Raw genomic sequence first — 17,811 nt, 5'->3', positions numbered from 1 at the left:
AAGGCAGCCTTGGCTTTAAGCAGAGGCTGAACAGCGAGAATAGAAGTCATTATTCTTCATTTCTCTATTAGTTTCACTGCTCATCTAATAGTGATGGGCAAAGAAAAACATTAATATCCTCTCCAGCAGCCAAATGCACCAAAGTGGGAGTGTGACTCGTGTGTTTTCCTCTTTCCTAATGGTATCATTAAAATTTAACTAGTCCTCTAAATCATCTTAGTATTCCCAGGGTTAATATGCTGAGATTGCTGGCAGCATTCCCACAGGAAGAGTTAACAGTGGCTGAGGCTGTGTGGCTGGCATTTGTTGCTCAGAGGGAGGTGTTGGGACTGGAGAAGCCCTGGCACCAGAAAGGCACAATCAAGTCTTTGGTGAGGGGGGCATTTGCAATACACAAACATATTCTTTGCTGTTTACCTCTCCCTTTCCACTCCCTCCTTGCTTTTCTCTCCTCATTAGCCCTAAAGCTGTCAGTTCATCTCATCTGCTGTTGGATTTCTAATGGAAATTCTTGACAATAAGCCTGCATATGTGTGAACCTAGCAGGAAGGCATATTGTATGTGCTGTATGATTTAAGAGATTGTTAGACCAGAGATGGTTTTTACTGGAGGTCGGGGAGGCTAACCAAGTGGGAGATGCAATTAAAATGGTATTTGTTAGAAAGGAAGAGCTACCTGTCTGGGCAGACTGAACATGGGGAAATGATGGGTGGCTGGAAGGCCATTAGTGATGGCTTTGTAAGCAGCTCTGCAGCATGGGTGGTAAGCCTAAATCCAGAGCTGTACTTTTAGTATGCCTAATAAGACTTCTTTTTTTCTTTTTTTTTCTTTTTTTTCTTTTTTTTTTTTTCCCTGTGTGTCAAATCTATCTCTGAATAGTGGATTTGACAGGAATTCTCTGGATTTTGTGTTAGATTTAGAGGTGAGAGAAAGAAGTCATGGTGGGTAAGAGAAGAAACTGGCTTTTGGGCAACTTCTCTATCACCTTGAAAACAAGGCTCTGCAAGATTTTACAGAGTTGATCTTTGTAAAGTCATGGATTTCAGTGCTCTGGCAAAGAGGCTGTTCAGTGAGGAATAAGAGATGGGGCAGGCAACTCATTGAAGTGCTTTCTTGTTTTAAATGAACAGTTGGGATCTGCTTCTTGTAAGCTCTTGACAAGAGTTTGTCACAGGTATTGATCACATCTCTCCTGTTGGTTTTTTTTCTCCCACTGTTGAGCTGTTCTGTGTTTGGCTTCACAATAATTGTTTAAAATTTTCAAAGTTGCAAGGAGTGAGATGGGTACTTAAGGCAGGTTGCCCAATACATTTTGGTGTCCTAAAAGACATGAGCAGCTGTGAGTATAGAAAGGGCTCAAGGAGAAACATGAGAGGAAGAATACAAAGTGTTCACAAGGAGAATACAAGGAGATGGAAATGAAGTGGGGAATGAACTTGGTCCAGGCAGCAAAGCAAGAGTGCTTGCATGGGATAGGTGCCATGCTGGGGAAGCAAGGAGAAATGGGTAGAAGAAACAGTGTTCTCTAAAAGCCTGAGCTCATTTTAAAGTCTTGCATAAATGATGCATATGGAAGTTGTGTTCTGTTCTTCCTTAAAAAAGCTATCACTAAAATTTATTGTCTCTCAGTTTTTCCCTCTTTCTTAAAATAGAAAGTAGCAAGCAGCTAGAAGAGTAGAAAGCATTAACTCAAGGTTGTTTTTGCACTTTGTTATTTTTCATTCTGAAAGTTATTTTTTATCCAAAGGCTAAGGTGCTGGTGTATCCTGTGATCTAAAGATGTGACTGGCTTTTCTTTCTTACATCTAATTGATTTGTTTCTCTTTTTACCAGTCACAGAGACATCTATGTTCCATAATGTCAGTTTGAGACTTGGTATGAAATAGGAATTCAGTTCAGTGCACCAGCAATTTTACCCAGCATAACAAATAAATGATGTATGTTTTAGTGCATCAGCAATAGGAATGAATTCAGTCTCGCTTTTCCTTTCCCTGTGCCTGTCTCTGAAGAGAAAAATGTTTGATTTCCAGATTAATTTGAATTCTTATAGTATTAAGCCTACTAATTCTGTAGTATTATTGTACTGGACACTCTAAGGCATGATATTAAGTAGCAGTACTTGTTAATACTTTAAAAACAGAATAGAATAGGCTTGAGGTGTGAGAGGACAGCTGAAGGTGAGGGGCGGTATACATGAAGGCTGAATGCACTGGCACTGATGGCTCTAAATGAAGCACTTTAGAGATTGAAGTGCTTTAAATTGCCATCCTTCTTTGTCAGTCCTAGTTACTGGGTTCTTCCTAGCCTGGTCTGCTACTGTCTTGCCTGTTTAATATTCCACTTAAGTATAACAAGAGATGAAACATCCAAGATGCCTGTATCCTCCAGGAGTCAGCACTACTGATGGGAATACTTGTGTTAGCTGTTTATAAGCAATGAGCTAAACAGGGCTATAAAGAGGAGAGGGAGCAGGAGGGAAACTGTTGTGACTTCTCCTAATTTGCTGTTCTTTTTATCAGCAAAGGAAATAAATTTTGTAGCTTTCCTACTCCAAACCCATGTGCTCTGGGTAATACAAATTGTTTCAATAAGCACACACTGCTAAGGCCTAGATAAGGTTTTCTGTGCCTGAAATATCAAGGACTAGAGTGTGCTATGTGGAAAGCTGGTGTGGAATCAGGCTGCTGAGGAAGCTGTGTGTAGTAATGCGCATGGGTGACACTGATAAATGGCTCCTCTAAGCAGGCATCTGCGGCAAATTGTCACATTGAGACTTCCCAGCATACCCTAGACCTCTGCATGAATGAAATCTCTGTTGTGCCATTATTTAGCCACCTCCATATGAAATGAGAGGATAGGATTCATTGCTTCAGTGCTGCTTTTATATGAGTTTGCTCTCTTTATGTACGTATGTGCGTATATATTTCTTTTCCTGCACTGGCTGCAGAACTCCTGGTGTTCTCTCACTGTGATTAGACATACAGCTTTCTGAAATGGGATAGAATGGCTTTCAGGGTAAAGGATGGGTCTTTTACATCTAAAAACCTAAAATGAAATGTGTTTTATTTATTCTGGTTTTTGACTAGACACATTTATAATTAAAGGTAAATAATAACCATGGTTTGGTTTTTGTTATTTGTTTTGTTTGTGGCTGTTTTAGTAGAGGTTGCGGTGGCTGGAAAAGGGAAAAGCTTGGATTGTTTTCCTTTTTTGAAGAGTCCTAATTACCGTCTTCAAAAGGCAGTGAAATAGTTTTCAAATCTATTTTGCACTGAAGGAAAGCCTCATCTTTTCCTTGTTTCCAGTTATCACTGGACATCACTGATTCATGACAAGAATCAGATTTGCTTTTTGCCTTTCTGCAGCATACTTGGTTGGGTTTTTTTTCTGTCTTTGCGGTGATTTTCTAGGATAACTTATCATTGAAACTTTGGTAATTTAATCTTTCATGGAAAGGTCTCTTGAGATCAAGGTAGAATTTCTGGCCAACCTAGAAAAAAAATAGGCAATTTTTTTGTAGTTGGCATATATTCCCAGTACAAAAAGATCCCAGTAAGTTCCCCACTCTTCTTAATTCCAGCCAATACGTCAAGCTTCAGGGCTCTGAGTGCTGTGAATTTACTTGCAAGGATATAAAATGATAACCTCTGATGCAGCAGCAGACACTGTCAGGCTGGAAGGACTTAGCACTTAGACAAAACTCAGCTACTGGATTACACTAACAAGCACCTTAGCCGAAGTTTGCCTCCATGGTGACGTGCATAGTGCATAAATCTGACAGGGAGTTTGGGTGCAGCTGAGGTGAGGATGGATGTCCTGTCCCACCACCCTGCTGTGGTGTTGATGGCTGTCTCCTGCTATCTGCTCCACCCTGCTGCTGCAGCTCTCTTAAATTGTTGCTTCATTATTGGAGCCCTTAGATTCTTGCTATCTTAGCCTTTGCCCTCGGGCTATTTCTGTATGTCTTGCTGGCTTTCAGTAAAAATGTTGAATATTTGCTGGTGATGTGGAATGGGACTTTGCCCACCTAATTTTCCATAGGTAAAGACCTTTTTAATCATTTGGTGGAAGAGGACAGATGCTCTTAGAGGTAGTTAGGTGGTTGGTAACATTAAGATGCTCACAGAAGTCACAGGATTTCACACAACTGCGAATATTCACACCAACGTGCCCCTTACCAATGTATGTACATAGATCTCATCTGAGCGAAATGTTTGCCTCTTCTGTTTTTACAGCTGAGAAGAGTCACAGAGCAATGTGGTGGACTTTTTAGTTGCATGAAATGGTGTCCAGGGTTCTTACCTGCCTGTGATGTTGACTAATAGACTTTTCTCTTTTTTGCTAATGTTGGTCTTCCCATTCTCCAGCAGTTCTGTGCTGAGGAGGTCTTGGTTTTTCTGACTCTGTACAAAGAGGGAGAAGGGACTTGCGGTTTTCATGTCAAAACGGTCAGCTTTAAAGGAATTGGAATATGGCAGTTGAATATATCATAACTAATTACCCAGGTAATGAAAAAATTTATTTAGAATGACCTTGACTTCTGATTCTTTGCCTGGTACCAGAAATTAGCTGCTAGTTTAACAACAACAACAAAATTGCTAATGGGGTTAGGTGTGTTTTATGTGATTCTTTTTCAAGAGTGTGTTTATTAATTCTCTTTCTTCCTACCTTGGACAGTTCATGTCTATGAATAATTTAATCGTCCTTGGCCGTTTCCTGGTGTGAATGGCATGCTTTTAGGCATTCTGTATTTATGTAGTGTTTGTTAATGTTTGTTTTGTATTCTGTCTGCCTCTCTGCCTTTCCAGACATCAAATGGATGATGCAAGACTTGACAGCATATAAATGCTATTAAAACTTCATCAGAAAGAAAAGAAGGCCTTTGTCATTTAATTAGTTAGAACATTAATTGGAATAGATTCTTCAGTGTTTTTCTTTTCAGTGGAGAAATAAATGCTTGTGAAAGTGTTTCTTGCATTTTGTAAAGTTTGTCTGCAGAACATGTCTAGAATTTACAAGTAACAATTTATTTTGGCTTACATGACATCTCAAATGTGTTCCATCTCTGTTTTCTTTCCCCAGACATTCTTTTATACTGTCATTATTCACAAGTTTTAAACTGCAAAAGTATTAGTTTTCAGATTTAAATTCTCTTTGTTTTCATTGAGGATTGTATTGCTTTAACTGCTGTTGTCATGATACTCATTAAGTAAAAAAAGGGCATCTATACATTTTTTGTTTCCAACCTTTCTGATCCAAACATAAGCATCTTTATGAGGTATTTATTAGATGCTGTTAGTAACCCCCATGAGCCTTGGGTTGAGACCCTGAGAACAGTAGGCAAAAAGCACACTCTGAAATACTGTTGTCTGCAGTTTTGCCAGGTGACTGGGAAACCAGGTTAATGCTTTATTGCAATTCTATGGAATGATCTCACTGTCTCTTTCTTACAAAGTTTCATCTCTCACAAAAAAACCCCATGCTAAGAATAAGAAATAAAAATATTTTCTATCATGGGTTAATTGTTTAATGACCTCTTTCCTGCTGGCTGTTACGTTAATAGTAACTTTTTAGGGTAATACTGAAATTTATCATCCATTATTAAAGAGTGTTCAATGTATGTTGCTGCCCTAACAGCCTTCACTTTTGAAGCTATTTTGCGCAAGTTCTCCAGACTTCCTCAAAACTGTCTTCATGTATTTCTTGTGGTGCCTACCAGAGTCCACTACGTGTTGCTGGGCTTCATAAAAACGTTGCATATCCCTTTAGGTAGCAGAGGGTCTTTTAAGGTGCTTCTGATGGTGGCTGCCTTGAATGCAGAGGAATAATTTCCCCAAAGTGAACCCCAACGTTGGTTAGCACGTATGTGCTCGCTTTGCTTGGCCTTTAAAGTCCTGCCCTGCAGCTCTGGCTTGTGGGTGAGCTGGGTGTCAGTGCTGCAGTGTCCCCCGAGGGAGGTGTTTGGAGACACCGTGCTCAGTGTGGGCAGTGCTGGATGTGCTGCCTCTTTGTCTGTGGAATGGCTTGCTAGGCTGCCTTTAATTTGAACCATCTGTGGCAACCTGCGTGCTCTGTTATAATACTGTTTTTATGTCAGACCTCCAGTGGCATGCTGTGAGAGAGCTGGAGACCAGCATGGGAATTAAGGTAGAAAATCCAATGGAAACACATTGCAGTGCATGTACTATTAACTGGAAAATAATTATGCTCATTGTTAACTGTACATCCCGCACCAGACCCCATCAGTGTTTTTATTGTCAGCTGTAGTTAGTGACTCTGAAATGGCAGGGTGTAAAACAAGGGTGAAATGCATCCGTAGTTGTTCCAGAGTTTGTTAAAGGCAACCCTTCTCTTGGGTGAAGCAATATTGGCCTTGGGGCCTCCCTTTAGCATTGTCTCTTGAACCATTCAGGCAGTCTGAGACTTGTTACAGCACTCAAAACATAGAGTTGCTAATTGGCTTACAGCCCTGTCCTTTCTTTACATACTGCTGTTTCTCTTCACGTAACCAGGAAACATACTGTATACCTCTTCCCTTTAAAAAACTATTATGCTTTTTTGACCTCTCTACTCCATTTTCTGTTCCCTTTTGATAATTTTATTTTCCCTAACTAATGGCTCACCTGGACAGGATTGCTGCTGGCTCTGTGATTATAGCAATTAACTCTAACCCTAAGGAAATGGCTTGCTGTGTTGCCTGGCAGCCAGGGTCTGCAGGAGCTGGTAAAAAAGAACAGATCACACTTCACTCTCCTTTCATTTTAATCTTGTTATTGATTTTTCAAGGAAAGCAGCTTACCGTGAAGGATCTTGTCCGTTTTCAGGTTGGCTGAGTTATTCTAAAATTTGTTGACTTGACTAGTTTTTCAGAGTTGCTGTGAATTTCTTACAACTTACAGCAAACCACAGTGAGTTTGGTTGTTCTGTTAACAGGGCTACTGAACAGGGTTAGAGGAATTGAGGACTACAGTGGGCAATACTGTCATAACAGTATTTTCTTCTGCATGTTAGACTGGATTCTGCAGTGGTGTTTAGCAGAGCCTTAGTGTTGTCTTTCACTTGGTGGTATAGAATAATGAAAATCCAGTTTTAAGTGAAGTTGGGGCCTTGGGAATACGGTGTTGTCTTTAGCAAGCTTGCTCACACATGAGTAACTAACACCAGATGTGTAAGCAGGAGCTTTGAATGTTGGAATTGAGCAGTGTGTGTGTAGGTATCTGAAAGCAGGCCTCACTCTGTGCACCAGGTGTTATCAAAGAGCACCTCTCAACTAACATCAGAGGCAATAATGTGAACAAGCTGTCTGAACTGGGGTGGCATGGCACAATTAAATCTTTGTAGGGCTAACCTCAGCCTGCTGAATTGGCTGCATAAGAGGTCGATCTGCCTACAAACAAACGCAGGGCTAATAAACCTACAACTTGTTTTTGTACCTCCACAGCCCCCATAATCATTCTTTTGCCCAGATGGAAAATTCAAACCAAGCTCACAGTTACTTAGTCTAGCCTCCGCTTCAAAGCAGGGTGGACTTCAGTGTTAAATCAACTTGTTCTGCGGCTCATGTAGTGAAATGATGAGCATCTACAAGGCCAGATATTGTACAGCCTCTTGTACCCCTGTTGCCCTTGCTTTTGCAATCCTGTGCACATTCTTGTCATGTCTCATGCCAGCATTTACTTTTCTCATCTCTTGGTCAACTTGTTAGGGAGCTAACGTGGCAAAATCAAACTCTTCCCCAAATTCATGGTACTGGCAAAAAAGGAGCTTAATGTATTAAATATTGCTCAACAAATCAGACCTTGTTTCACCTATGATCTCTTTCAGTCTGGAGGTATTTGTGTTTTTTAGAGCCAAATTTACACTCAGCTGATCAAGACATGAACTACTCATCTTACATCACTGTACATAAGCACTGTGATTCTACTTATAGCCACTGGCAAGCATTTTTTTTCCTTTGCCCCCACCGTATATGAGCGCACGATGAAAAAACATGCTTGTTACTAGAGGGGAAAAAGCCAGCCTTTTCACAAACTGCAGTCTTAGTTATTACACTTCTGCTAGCATTGCTCATGGTATTTTGTTGAGTTACTATTTTGTTAGGGTGATAGAAAGACAGTCAATTTAAATGAGAATGCCTACCCTTAGAATTGGTGTGAAGGCAGTGAATTTGTATGGCAATGCAAGTAGATGGACAAGTGCAGTATTGACAGTAGCAGTTTAAATGTAGTGTTTCGTGCTCTACTGATGTGTGGTTGAGGGTGACCACTTGTAGTGACACAGAGTGGATTATATATCATCTAATCAAAGAAAGCCTAAAAGAAGGAAAAAATGTGCTTGAAATCCATAAATGGGTCTTACAGACACATCTGAGTTCTGCACGTGCTGAAAAGATGGAATTTAACCCTGCTGAGACCAAGGTGTTTGTGTCGGGCTGTACTGGTGTCCTTACCAGGCAGTCCAACCCAGCAAGCTTCTTTTCTGCAGCTGTACAACAGGCAGATCTGCATGTTGTACATGTCTTTACCTTGATCTGCTTTTCCTGTGGCTAAACAGCCTTCTGCTTGCCTTTGGGAGGGAGTGTGGCAACAGATGTCCAGGTTCTCTGTTTCTGGTCAGCACGGGCAGTGAGCCATTCAGCTCCTCTAGACCATGTCCCTGTGCTGTTCAGGGCTTCAAGACTGTGCTGCTGTCTTTCTCTTAATTCAGCTGTGGTGGAAAAAAGAACTAAATGCTAGTCCCTTGGCTGTCACTACCAATCATACTTTGGGGTTTAGTACAATACAAGGTGCTTCTACCTGTTAGAGATATTTAATCAAGGTGGAGGAATGTGAGGAATAGAGTAAACATTGATTGAATTCCTTTGCACTTCCCTTTTGTTAACATTTCTGTCCTATACATCCAGTAACTGTCTCAGCTTCCCCTCTTTTAAAATTTTTTTTTTAAATTACAGCTATTTTGAAAACTTACAAAAAGACCCAAAGTTTCTTTGAGTAACCCTCTTACAAAAAAAAAAACAACCCCATACCTCTAACTGTCAAACTTTAAAGAGGCAATGGGACTAACCTGGCTTCCAGACACTGAGCAAGTATCTTTTTAACTTCAAATGATTCTGAACTTGGTCTACCCTAGTCCGTTTCAAGGCACAAATACCAAAGCTCACTTACTACCGTTGTCTTTTGGGCCAAAAGAGTAACTAGAGACTGGCATGGTAGAAATGAGCCCTGACAATGGCTTTTCCTCTCTGAGTGGGTATTGGTTCTCCTACCACTGCAGGAACACACATGTAAAGGAATATGGATACTAGGTACCTATTTTTTACCTGGGTGAATCCTCTAGAGGCTGGTTGCCTGAGTTTGCTGGCCAAATTGACTGGTGGTGTTTTGATTCCACAAGTGGCTGCTGTCTTGCACTGTGAGACCTTGGTGAGCATGTGTGATGGAGAAAGAAATAGCTAGAGAAGAAGGAGAAAAATCCACCCTAAGTTTTAATTTGTTTTTGTCACTTTCTAATGTCTCTTGAGCTGCCTCCTTGTAGCAATGGAAATCATATTTAATACGAACCTATGTTCAGACAATTTAATTATTCAAAATGCATTAAGACTTTTTAAATATCAGGACAACTTCTAGTAATAAATACATTAGTTCAGTTTTCAAAGCGCACCCAAATAATTCACAAGTATTAATGAATTATCCTGCAGGCTTTTGTCTGTCCTGGGGGATATATGACTAGAGATCAAAGGCATGGAGGAGTGAAATGACTTGCCACAGTCACAGAGAGCATGATGTGTGATTCCCAGGACCTGTGTTTTAATGACAAAAAGCAATGTGTCACAGTGAATAGTTCCTAAACTTCTACATGGAAGCTGAAAATCTTTTTACAGTAGCATAGACAAATCAGATGGCCTTGAACAAACTGTGTTACCTACAAGTTATTTTTGCTTTTGTTTGCCCTGACTCCTTTGTGACTCTACTAAGAATGTAAATTCTCATTGGGAAAAAAATTGTGACTTGTACAGTGCATGGCATAAGGGATCTTGATATTTTTTAGTTACTGTTTTTAGCTGTTGCCTCTAAGTGCTACCAAAATGTGAAATATAAAATAATTGTAGAAAGATATTTTGTGTAATGTTATTTCAAGTTTTACTTTCATTAATTTTTTTTTTTTGCATTGCTGTTCAGCACTGTGGGTGTCTGTAGTGCTTTAGATTGCCATAAAGCCTTATATTCTACATACTTGCATAGAATATTACTTTTTTCAGTCTAGTTGCTGCTGTTATACAAATTAAATGCTCAAACACTGGTCTATTTTACCCTCTCTCAATTACCCACCTCTTATTTTGAATTGTGAAAGAGCCAGGTAGGTATGAATTAGCTACTCCTGCTCTGTGGTGTTGGTGTGTTTTTTTTTTTTTTATACACTGCATATAAATGCACTGACAAATTAAAATTGGCCTCAACAGTAATTTACTGTTGGACCAGGATTCACTCTACTCTAGTATATCCTGTAAAGAAGGAAGAACGTGTAATGTCACAAACACTTCCTCTCTTTAAGGGCTCTGTAGTTTCAAGCAGCATGGTTGCCTGTGTAATGCTTGCTGACACTCACAATTTTGTCTTCTAATTGTAGCAGGGGAAAATACAACTCCTGTCAGAGTCAGCAGTGGGTCAATGGAGAACAAAGGCAGCAATCAATCCATGGCCTAATTAAAGGCAATGGTGCCAGGAAATGATAGGGAATTCAACATCCTGACACTCAAACTTCCCTAATTGGACTAGTGTTCTTTATAAACTGCCCTCTGCCCCACTCCATATTGCCCCAGCTATGATATCTCACTCTGTGCTGGGTGTTTTGCTTTGCTCTGGAGTTCAAGGCAGAGCTGGATGGAGGATCGATCAGCAGCGATTGCTGTCGGTTTATGCTCTTTCACTTTTTTTGGTAAAGGCTCAGTTTCTGAATGATGGTTATAAGCCAGTCAACACCCTACCATAATTGTTAAGATCACAAAAAGGGATGAGGTAGCTCAGAGAGGAATATTATAAGGCTGCTGTTGTTCTCAGGCTCTTTAAATGAGAGAGCTAATGGGGAAATGGTACTTTTGGATGTAGGAGATGACTTTGGTTCATTAACGATTTCATTTGAAGTGTTGTAGTTTCTACTTGATGAGATTAAAGTCCCTCTGACCAGAAGAGGAGTTTAAAAAGCCAATATTTGTGACCAAGGAACAAAATTGCTTTCTGCATCCCTACATGCATTTCACACATCTGATAAAGTGTAGCAGTTGCTGCAGGAATCTGAGGAAAAATCTTCCAAACCCTTTATGAGTTCTCCGTAAGTGTAAAGCCAATAAATACATGTTAACATGAGTTGTGCAGTATGTTCTACTTTAGTAATTTTAAATAGTTAAAAAGTTAAAAAGCAGATGCTCCTGCAGAGCATCTTAAGTGCAGAAAAGAGATCCTAATGGAATCTTCAGTAGCTTTGCAGAGAACTATGTTTTGAGCACCAGACTAATTGTACTTCTGCAGAAATTTCTTCTCCAACACATGTCTATTGGACACTTCTGTACAATGGTGAGAAATAGTTAATTCCTTCTTTCACCTTGAGAAAAACCTGCTTGGGAATTCAGTGGAATTTAAGTCTGGAAAAAATACCAAGATCTTTTTTCTGGACATGAAGATCTACAGCTGGGGACAGGGAGAAGATTGTGGGTGGTAAATTCCAGCACGTCAGGGTTGCTATACAGTTGACAGTACCATGCTATAGAGTTGATTCTGAATTTTTGCAGTTTTATCACTCCTGCACATCCCTCCTCAGCTGGATAAGATGTCAAAGTGCAAGAGAGTCAACAGTAATTTCATGAACTTCAGTGGAATGTTGCACATATAACATTGTTATGGTTCAATTAATGAGAGATGCTTCTGCCTGAATTAAGGTGCAAACAAGACCAAATGCTGAAGCTGACAGCAAAGATTTTATTTAACAATGAATGTGAGGTAGAGAGAAACAGAAATGTGGGTTGGGTGAGGAGAGGCAGAGGTCAGTCAAGTAGAAGATGGTCAGCGTCTGTGAATCCAGTGGCATCCTGTTGCTTCTCTTTCATCTTAGACTTCTTGGTGGTGGGGTCCTGAGGTTGTTTAAAGTTTTTTGCTATTAATACATTTTAACAGAGGAATTTAATGCTCATTGGCTACACAGTTCTGTAATGCTAATTGCTCCACATGTTGAGCTCTTCTCTTCTTTTGGACTGCTGGGTTTCTAGGGTCAGTGGGCGTGAGTTGGCGGCTGTGATCTCCCCCTGACAGAATTACATTTCACGCAGTCAGAGCTGATTCAGCATAGTTGCTGAGTTGGCTTTCCTTGTGGCCCATAAATTCTGCATTTTTTTCCTGTCCATTATCAGTGATACATTCTTCTCCCCCAGCTTTGCTAACCTCCCCCTAGGTCTGAGATAACACCTAGACAATAGTACCACCTTTAATCCCATGTTCCTGCTGTGGGGGCTTATCTTACAGTCCAAGTTCCCTTCTGTGCTTATCTCATGGCAAAGTCCTTCTGTGGCCTTAACAGTGTTTGAGATGGGCAGCTGTACTCTCTGGGTCCCCATCCATATGCCAGCATATTTCTGAAGGGCTGGGCTGCAGCTTAGGCTGTGGCATTGCTGTGCCCCTGGCAGAGCTGAGCCAGGAGCCTTCCCCTGGGCCAGCTGCCCGTCTGTCAGTGGGACGTGTGCTTGTTCATTTTGCTCAGGAATGTGAATGCTGTGTACAGTGCCCGCAGGGATGGTTCCCTGGAAATGAAATGATTTGAGATATTTTTGTTTTCTTTTCAGAGAAATTGCAGGAATTATAACCACATCTGTCCAGCTGCTCATTGAATTATTTAAGTGAGCTACCCCTATGACTCTTATTTCCTGAGTGTTTTTTATCTGGGAATTGGATGCCACTGAGTAAGAGAAGTGGAAAGACCATTATAAAACAGTATTTAAAATACAGATAAATGCAAGCTACACTGTTTGTGTTAATAGTGTGGTCTTTTTTCACTCCAGAGCCCTGTAAAATTTCAGGAAAAAATAATTTTATACATAGATTAAATATATCTGAGGTAACTAGATTGTCTCTGGACACAAAAGAGGCTGGTCTCGGGGTTTTTTCCCCATTTCCAGTGTACCTGACTGCAGAGTAAAGTCTTCAGATGAAAAGGCATTGAAGGAAGCACTGAGTAACTTTTTTCCTGTTTTCTGGTAAAAACAGGTGCTGATGACACTTCTAAACACCTTTAAATTATGCAAGTCTAAAAGCAACAGAGCAGGTTTTTTTCCATACCGACAAATTTGAGTTGTTTTCTAGTACCTAATCACAGTAATGAAAGTTAATCCAAGTTTGAACTTCAAACCATTTGAAGAATAACTAATAAACATAACTAATGAGTGGGCTCTCTGTGTATGTATTAGAAACAGGGTTTCTTTGTATGCTACTTAAAAAAGTTGGAAATGTCTCACTTGCCTGTTACAGGAGGTGTGGAAAACTCTCCACAGACTTGTCTGTCTCCTAAGCAGCCCAGCCTCCTGCAAATTATACACCTTGCAGGGAAGCATTGTTAATTCTAGTGGAATGGCCTGTGGCACCAACCAAATGTGTTTATAATCCTTCAGCACTCTGATATTGCCTATACTCCAAGAATATACTCCAAGAATACTCCAGAGGCATACAGATGGGGAGAAATGGATCCACATTTCAGTGTGAGTAGTACTTTGAAAAAAAAACCAGCAATTGTTCCCTGTTAAATATCTGCAGTTTAACTGTGTCTAGTGGCAGAGAAGTTTCATAATTGTTTGCAAATTAGAAAAATAAACCTAAAAATTAATAAATACATCTACCCAATGAGCCAGTTCCCAAAGATGGGGTGTAGGTTTTTTTTTTTTAATGTACATGGTATTCTGATAAACTAAGTTCTTGGTCAGATCTGTGAACCTCCTCTCAAAAAAAGAAAAACAAATTTGGTGGGGGGAAGGAAGCCAAGAGCAAACCATAATGAAATCATTATGTTGTATCCCAGGCTGACAAAGGCTGGTATGTCATTATTTATCTTAGGCTGATGAGTTTGTTACTATTTTTGTGTACTCTTAACAGGTTGCCATCTACTGGGACCTAATAGATGCATATTATATATGTGTGTGTCTATATTTTGTGTATTTTATATATACGTGTAATATGTATGTTACTTAGCTGCAGATCTAGCTGAGTAGCAAGTTTCTTTGAGCAGAAGGACCAGCTGAATTCTGAGCTCTTTCTAGTTGGCAGGTCAATAACACAGCTCTGCTTCTATCTGGCAAGATAAGTTTTCCCCAGCCTCATTCTGTTTTCCTTCTGTGCAGCGTGTAGGAGATGGATTTGAATCACAAGACTGGCTGATGTATCGTATAGAATGCACCCCTAGATACAAACCTGTGTAAATTCTCCTAAACTTGGTGCGGAGAATAATGGTGGAGTAAAACAGGATGAGTATATTTTTGGGTAGACTTCAGAGGATTTGTCAGCCTCAAATGGAGAATTTCCTCTGGCTTTTGAGCTGATAGAGTACTTCAGTTGCAACTGAGTTTTTCTGGTGCAGTAGTTCAAAAGCATCCAGATTACAGCTAGTCCTTGTTATTACTTGTAATCTTTATATGTTAATTAAATCAGAAAGCCTTCAGATGAAGTGATGATTTTCATCATCAATCTGCGTCTGAGTCACTGCACAGTATTTGTTTGATACCTGCTATTGTTTTATGGCATTAGCAAGATTAATTCTTTCAAAGAGTCCAGCTGCTTTCTGCTGTTGCCAAGTCACCAGTTGCACTTCAAATTGCACTTTGACTGTTCATATGAAAGTTGGGGTTTTAATTGAGTCCTCTGTGGGCTGGTGGCTGTTTACCCCCATTTTGGCCCTGAGTGGAAGTGGGCAAATGAGAAATTTTCAGTAGCGGAGTGAGTCAAGTATGGACCAAGGACTTTGCATGCCAGTGCTTGACCTCGTGCCAGATGTACATGTTGGAATGATATTCAGACAGGATTATTAACTTAGCCCTACCTTCTTCTGAAATATTCTTTTTGAATTGGCATCACTGACAAAATTGATATCTTCTTTTTCATAGAATTCCACTGCATGCCTCCTAACCTGTAGCCATCCCTCATCTGATTACAATAATGTTTCTCCTTTCAGTTGTTTTTGCCATTAAAAATTGTATTTGCTGACACCTACACAACATTCAAAGCTGAAATTCATTGGTGTGAGCCATGAACACTTGATGTCTGTCAGATGCAGCAGGGCATTAATTACAGGAAAATGACAGACTCCTTAACAATGTTGTTATATTTTGAAGGGTGAACTTAATGTTATCTAGTGTCTTACATGAAATTGTCCTGTTCATAATAGGGCAGGTTAGGGGAAGAAAAATTACAGCTCATTGAAATTGTTTACGAAAGTTTGTACACAGTGTCTTGTTCTTTCTTGCTTCATTAGTACTGGTTGAGTTGTCCTCTGCTCTTTTTTACCTTTTCATGCCTCTTGGGCAGACTCCATCATGTTGGCTATTGTATTTCATTATTTGCATCTTATGCTGAACTCTCTCTGTGGGAAACAGAGTCCTGTAATGGTGTGCACTATGTGCACAAAAGAAAGGAACTGCTCTCTGCTCTGTAATGGTAGCAGCGACACTTAAACTAGGTAGACTGTCTGAGGGTGTTGCTCTGAGTATGTATTCTCTTGCTTGTGATGGGAGGGCTGTTTAATGATGTTACACTAGTAGTTATTCACCCGGGAAGTCTTCTCTTCTGGAAGATTCCTAACACTTCTAAATGCTGTGTAGCCCCAGAAGAGGGGCTGCCAAGCTTACAACGCGGTGTCTACGTATGTTTCCAGAGTGCAGGAAAACCTGTAGAAGGATTTTAGGACTGAGGCAATGGGATGGAAATGAGTTTCACAGAATTCCCATGGAACTTTCTACAAATTCCAATGCCTGAGTTTCACTGCCTGAAGTACCACAAGCAAAGATCCTGTTCTAGAAGGGCCATAGGAAACTTAAGCTGGTATAAATTTTCTACAGAAGTCTTCAGGTGAAAGTTGTAAAATGTTGATGTGCTGTGGTTAAACCATATTATCACTCTTAACTTATCACCACTGTTGTAATAGCATAAATGGATTTGATGATTAAGTCAACATGAATGATTTGACATGGTAATAAATTAATAATTCTAAGCTGTAAACTGTAAATGCAGCTGCTTATTCTGTTTTTACTGTAGAAGCAAGTGAGGGGTTCCCTGTTGTTATATGGATAAAAACTTGCCCAGGTCTCTGAACTTTCAATGAGTAAAGCATTGGACAGAAAGTAGAGACATTTGAAGAAACATTTTCTTCTTTTTCTTTTCCTCCGGGCAGCACTTTTCATGACTGTAGGGAAGTTTTACCCTGCAACGGTTATTTAACACCTGGATCATTATACCACTGTAATTTCTAGGATGTTTCTACCCAAAGGCAAGAGGAGGTAACTTTGGTAAATGGCATATAATTCTAGGTCTTGCATCTTTCACCCGACCCTGTGCTTAATGCTCTCCTCTGTAGACACAGGTGGAGACAAGCTGTTGGCTGAGAAATAAAACGTCATGAAATGCTCTCACAGGTTATTACCTTGCTTTCAGATTAGCTACAACTGTCAACACAATCAAACCCTTCTGCTTGTGTGGTGACAGCCCTTTTCTGGGGATCGTTTTTCATGGTCAGTGTGTGTGGCTATAGCTCTGATCCTGCAAACAATTGAACTGGCAGGGTAATTCTGTGCCAGTGTGTCTGTGAAGGTTGGTAATGGGCTCCTGGGCGTAGGTAAGGGATTATTTTGCTGTCAGTGCAAGTGTCAGCCTGCCCTGCCAGCAAGCACTTCTGTCTGGCCTTCCTCCTTCCTTGCTGTGGCGCCCAAACGTGCACAGTTAGCATGGTGTGCTTCTCTTGTAGCATTGCACAGTTTTGCTGGCTGTGGGCTAGCTCTGGTGTATGGGCTTTCCCCTAAGCACCAGGGGGCTGATCTGTGTCCACATATGTGTGTCAGCTTGGTGCCCTGTGTTCAGAGGCAGCGCAGTGTCTGGGCATGTTTTGTCGTTTGGTATGTCAGGAAGGTGTGTGATGGGTGTGTTACTCCTATGATGCCAATGCACAAGCCCCCTCTCCTGCTTCTCACTTTGTGTGAACCATGCGTGTCACTTCAGCTAAATTCTGTAGTTTGTGGTCATAGGAGCATGACTCTCTTCAGTCTTTTAAAATCCATGGTAGTAGGATGGCTGTGTGAGGAAATCCTTGATTTGTGAATAAGAACACTTTGTCTAGACTTGGGCACAGCTTGGTTCTTAATTCTCTGTGGTCGCTTGGGCTAGAGCAAAATGAGTGCAAAAGGGTGGAAATGATTATTCCATATTTTCTTTGACACAGCCTAATCCTAGTGAAAATGTAATGTGCAAGGCAGCAGGGAGCACAAGGTGCTCTCAGCTTGAGTAGATTCTGTCATCAGTGGTGTCATGTAATCTCATCAGATTTTAATACTCACACCTGCTGGATTTTCTGTTGTTTTCTTAAAAATGTCTATAAAATAGAGGGGGTTTTGTTTGTGGTTTTTTTTTAATTTTTTTTTTAAATTTTTAAAAATTTTTCTGAAATCAGTGCTGTGCTGACCTTAACACCTATTCTACTGCTCAAGTAGTGTCTGGAGAAATTCCAAATTCATAGGAAATTTTTCTTGGATGAGGATATCAGCATTAAGTTCGGTGGATATGGGTATAAAAGAAA

At 40.3% G+C, this 17,811-nt stretch overlaps 1 protein-coding gene across 2 annotated transcripts in view; it reads left to right on the top strand.

Moving 5' to 3' along the window:
* The window catches only part of KIF26B (kinesin family member 26B), a 276,539-nt gene that overhangs the window by 10,196 nt on the left and 248,532 nt on the right, over nt 1–17,811 (top strand). The window contains exon 1 of one of the 2 annotated variants that reach the window (XM_038130584.1): nt 1,762–13,738. The exons of the other annotated variant lie outside the window; for it this stretch is intronic. Within the exon in view, the coding sequence (XP_037986512.1) occupies nt 13,721–13,738 (18 nt within the window). The 5' untranslated portion in view covers nt 1,762–13,720. Of the gene's footprint in view, nt 1–1,761; nt 13,739–17,811 lie in introns of those variants that run through there. 2 annotated transcript variants of the gene reach the window in all.

The sequence above is a fragment of the Motacilla alba genome, chromosome 3 (genome assembly GCF_015832195.1).
Source record: "Motacilla alba alba isolate MOTALB_02 chromosome 3, Motacilla_alba_V1.0_pri, whole genome shotgun sequence".
Lineage (NCBI taxonomy): Eukaryota > Metazoa > Chordata > Aves > Passeriformes > Motacillidae > Motacilla > Motacilla alba.
Note: the sequence above shows the minus strand (reverse complement) of the source record. Positions and strands in the feature narration are given on the sequence as shown.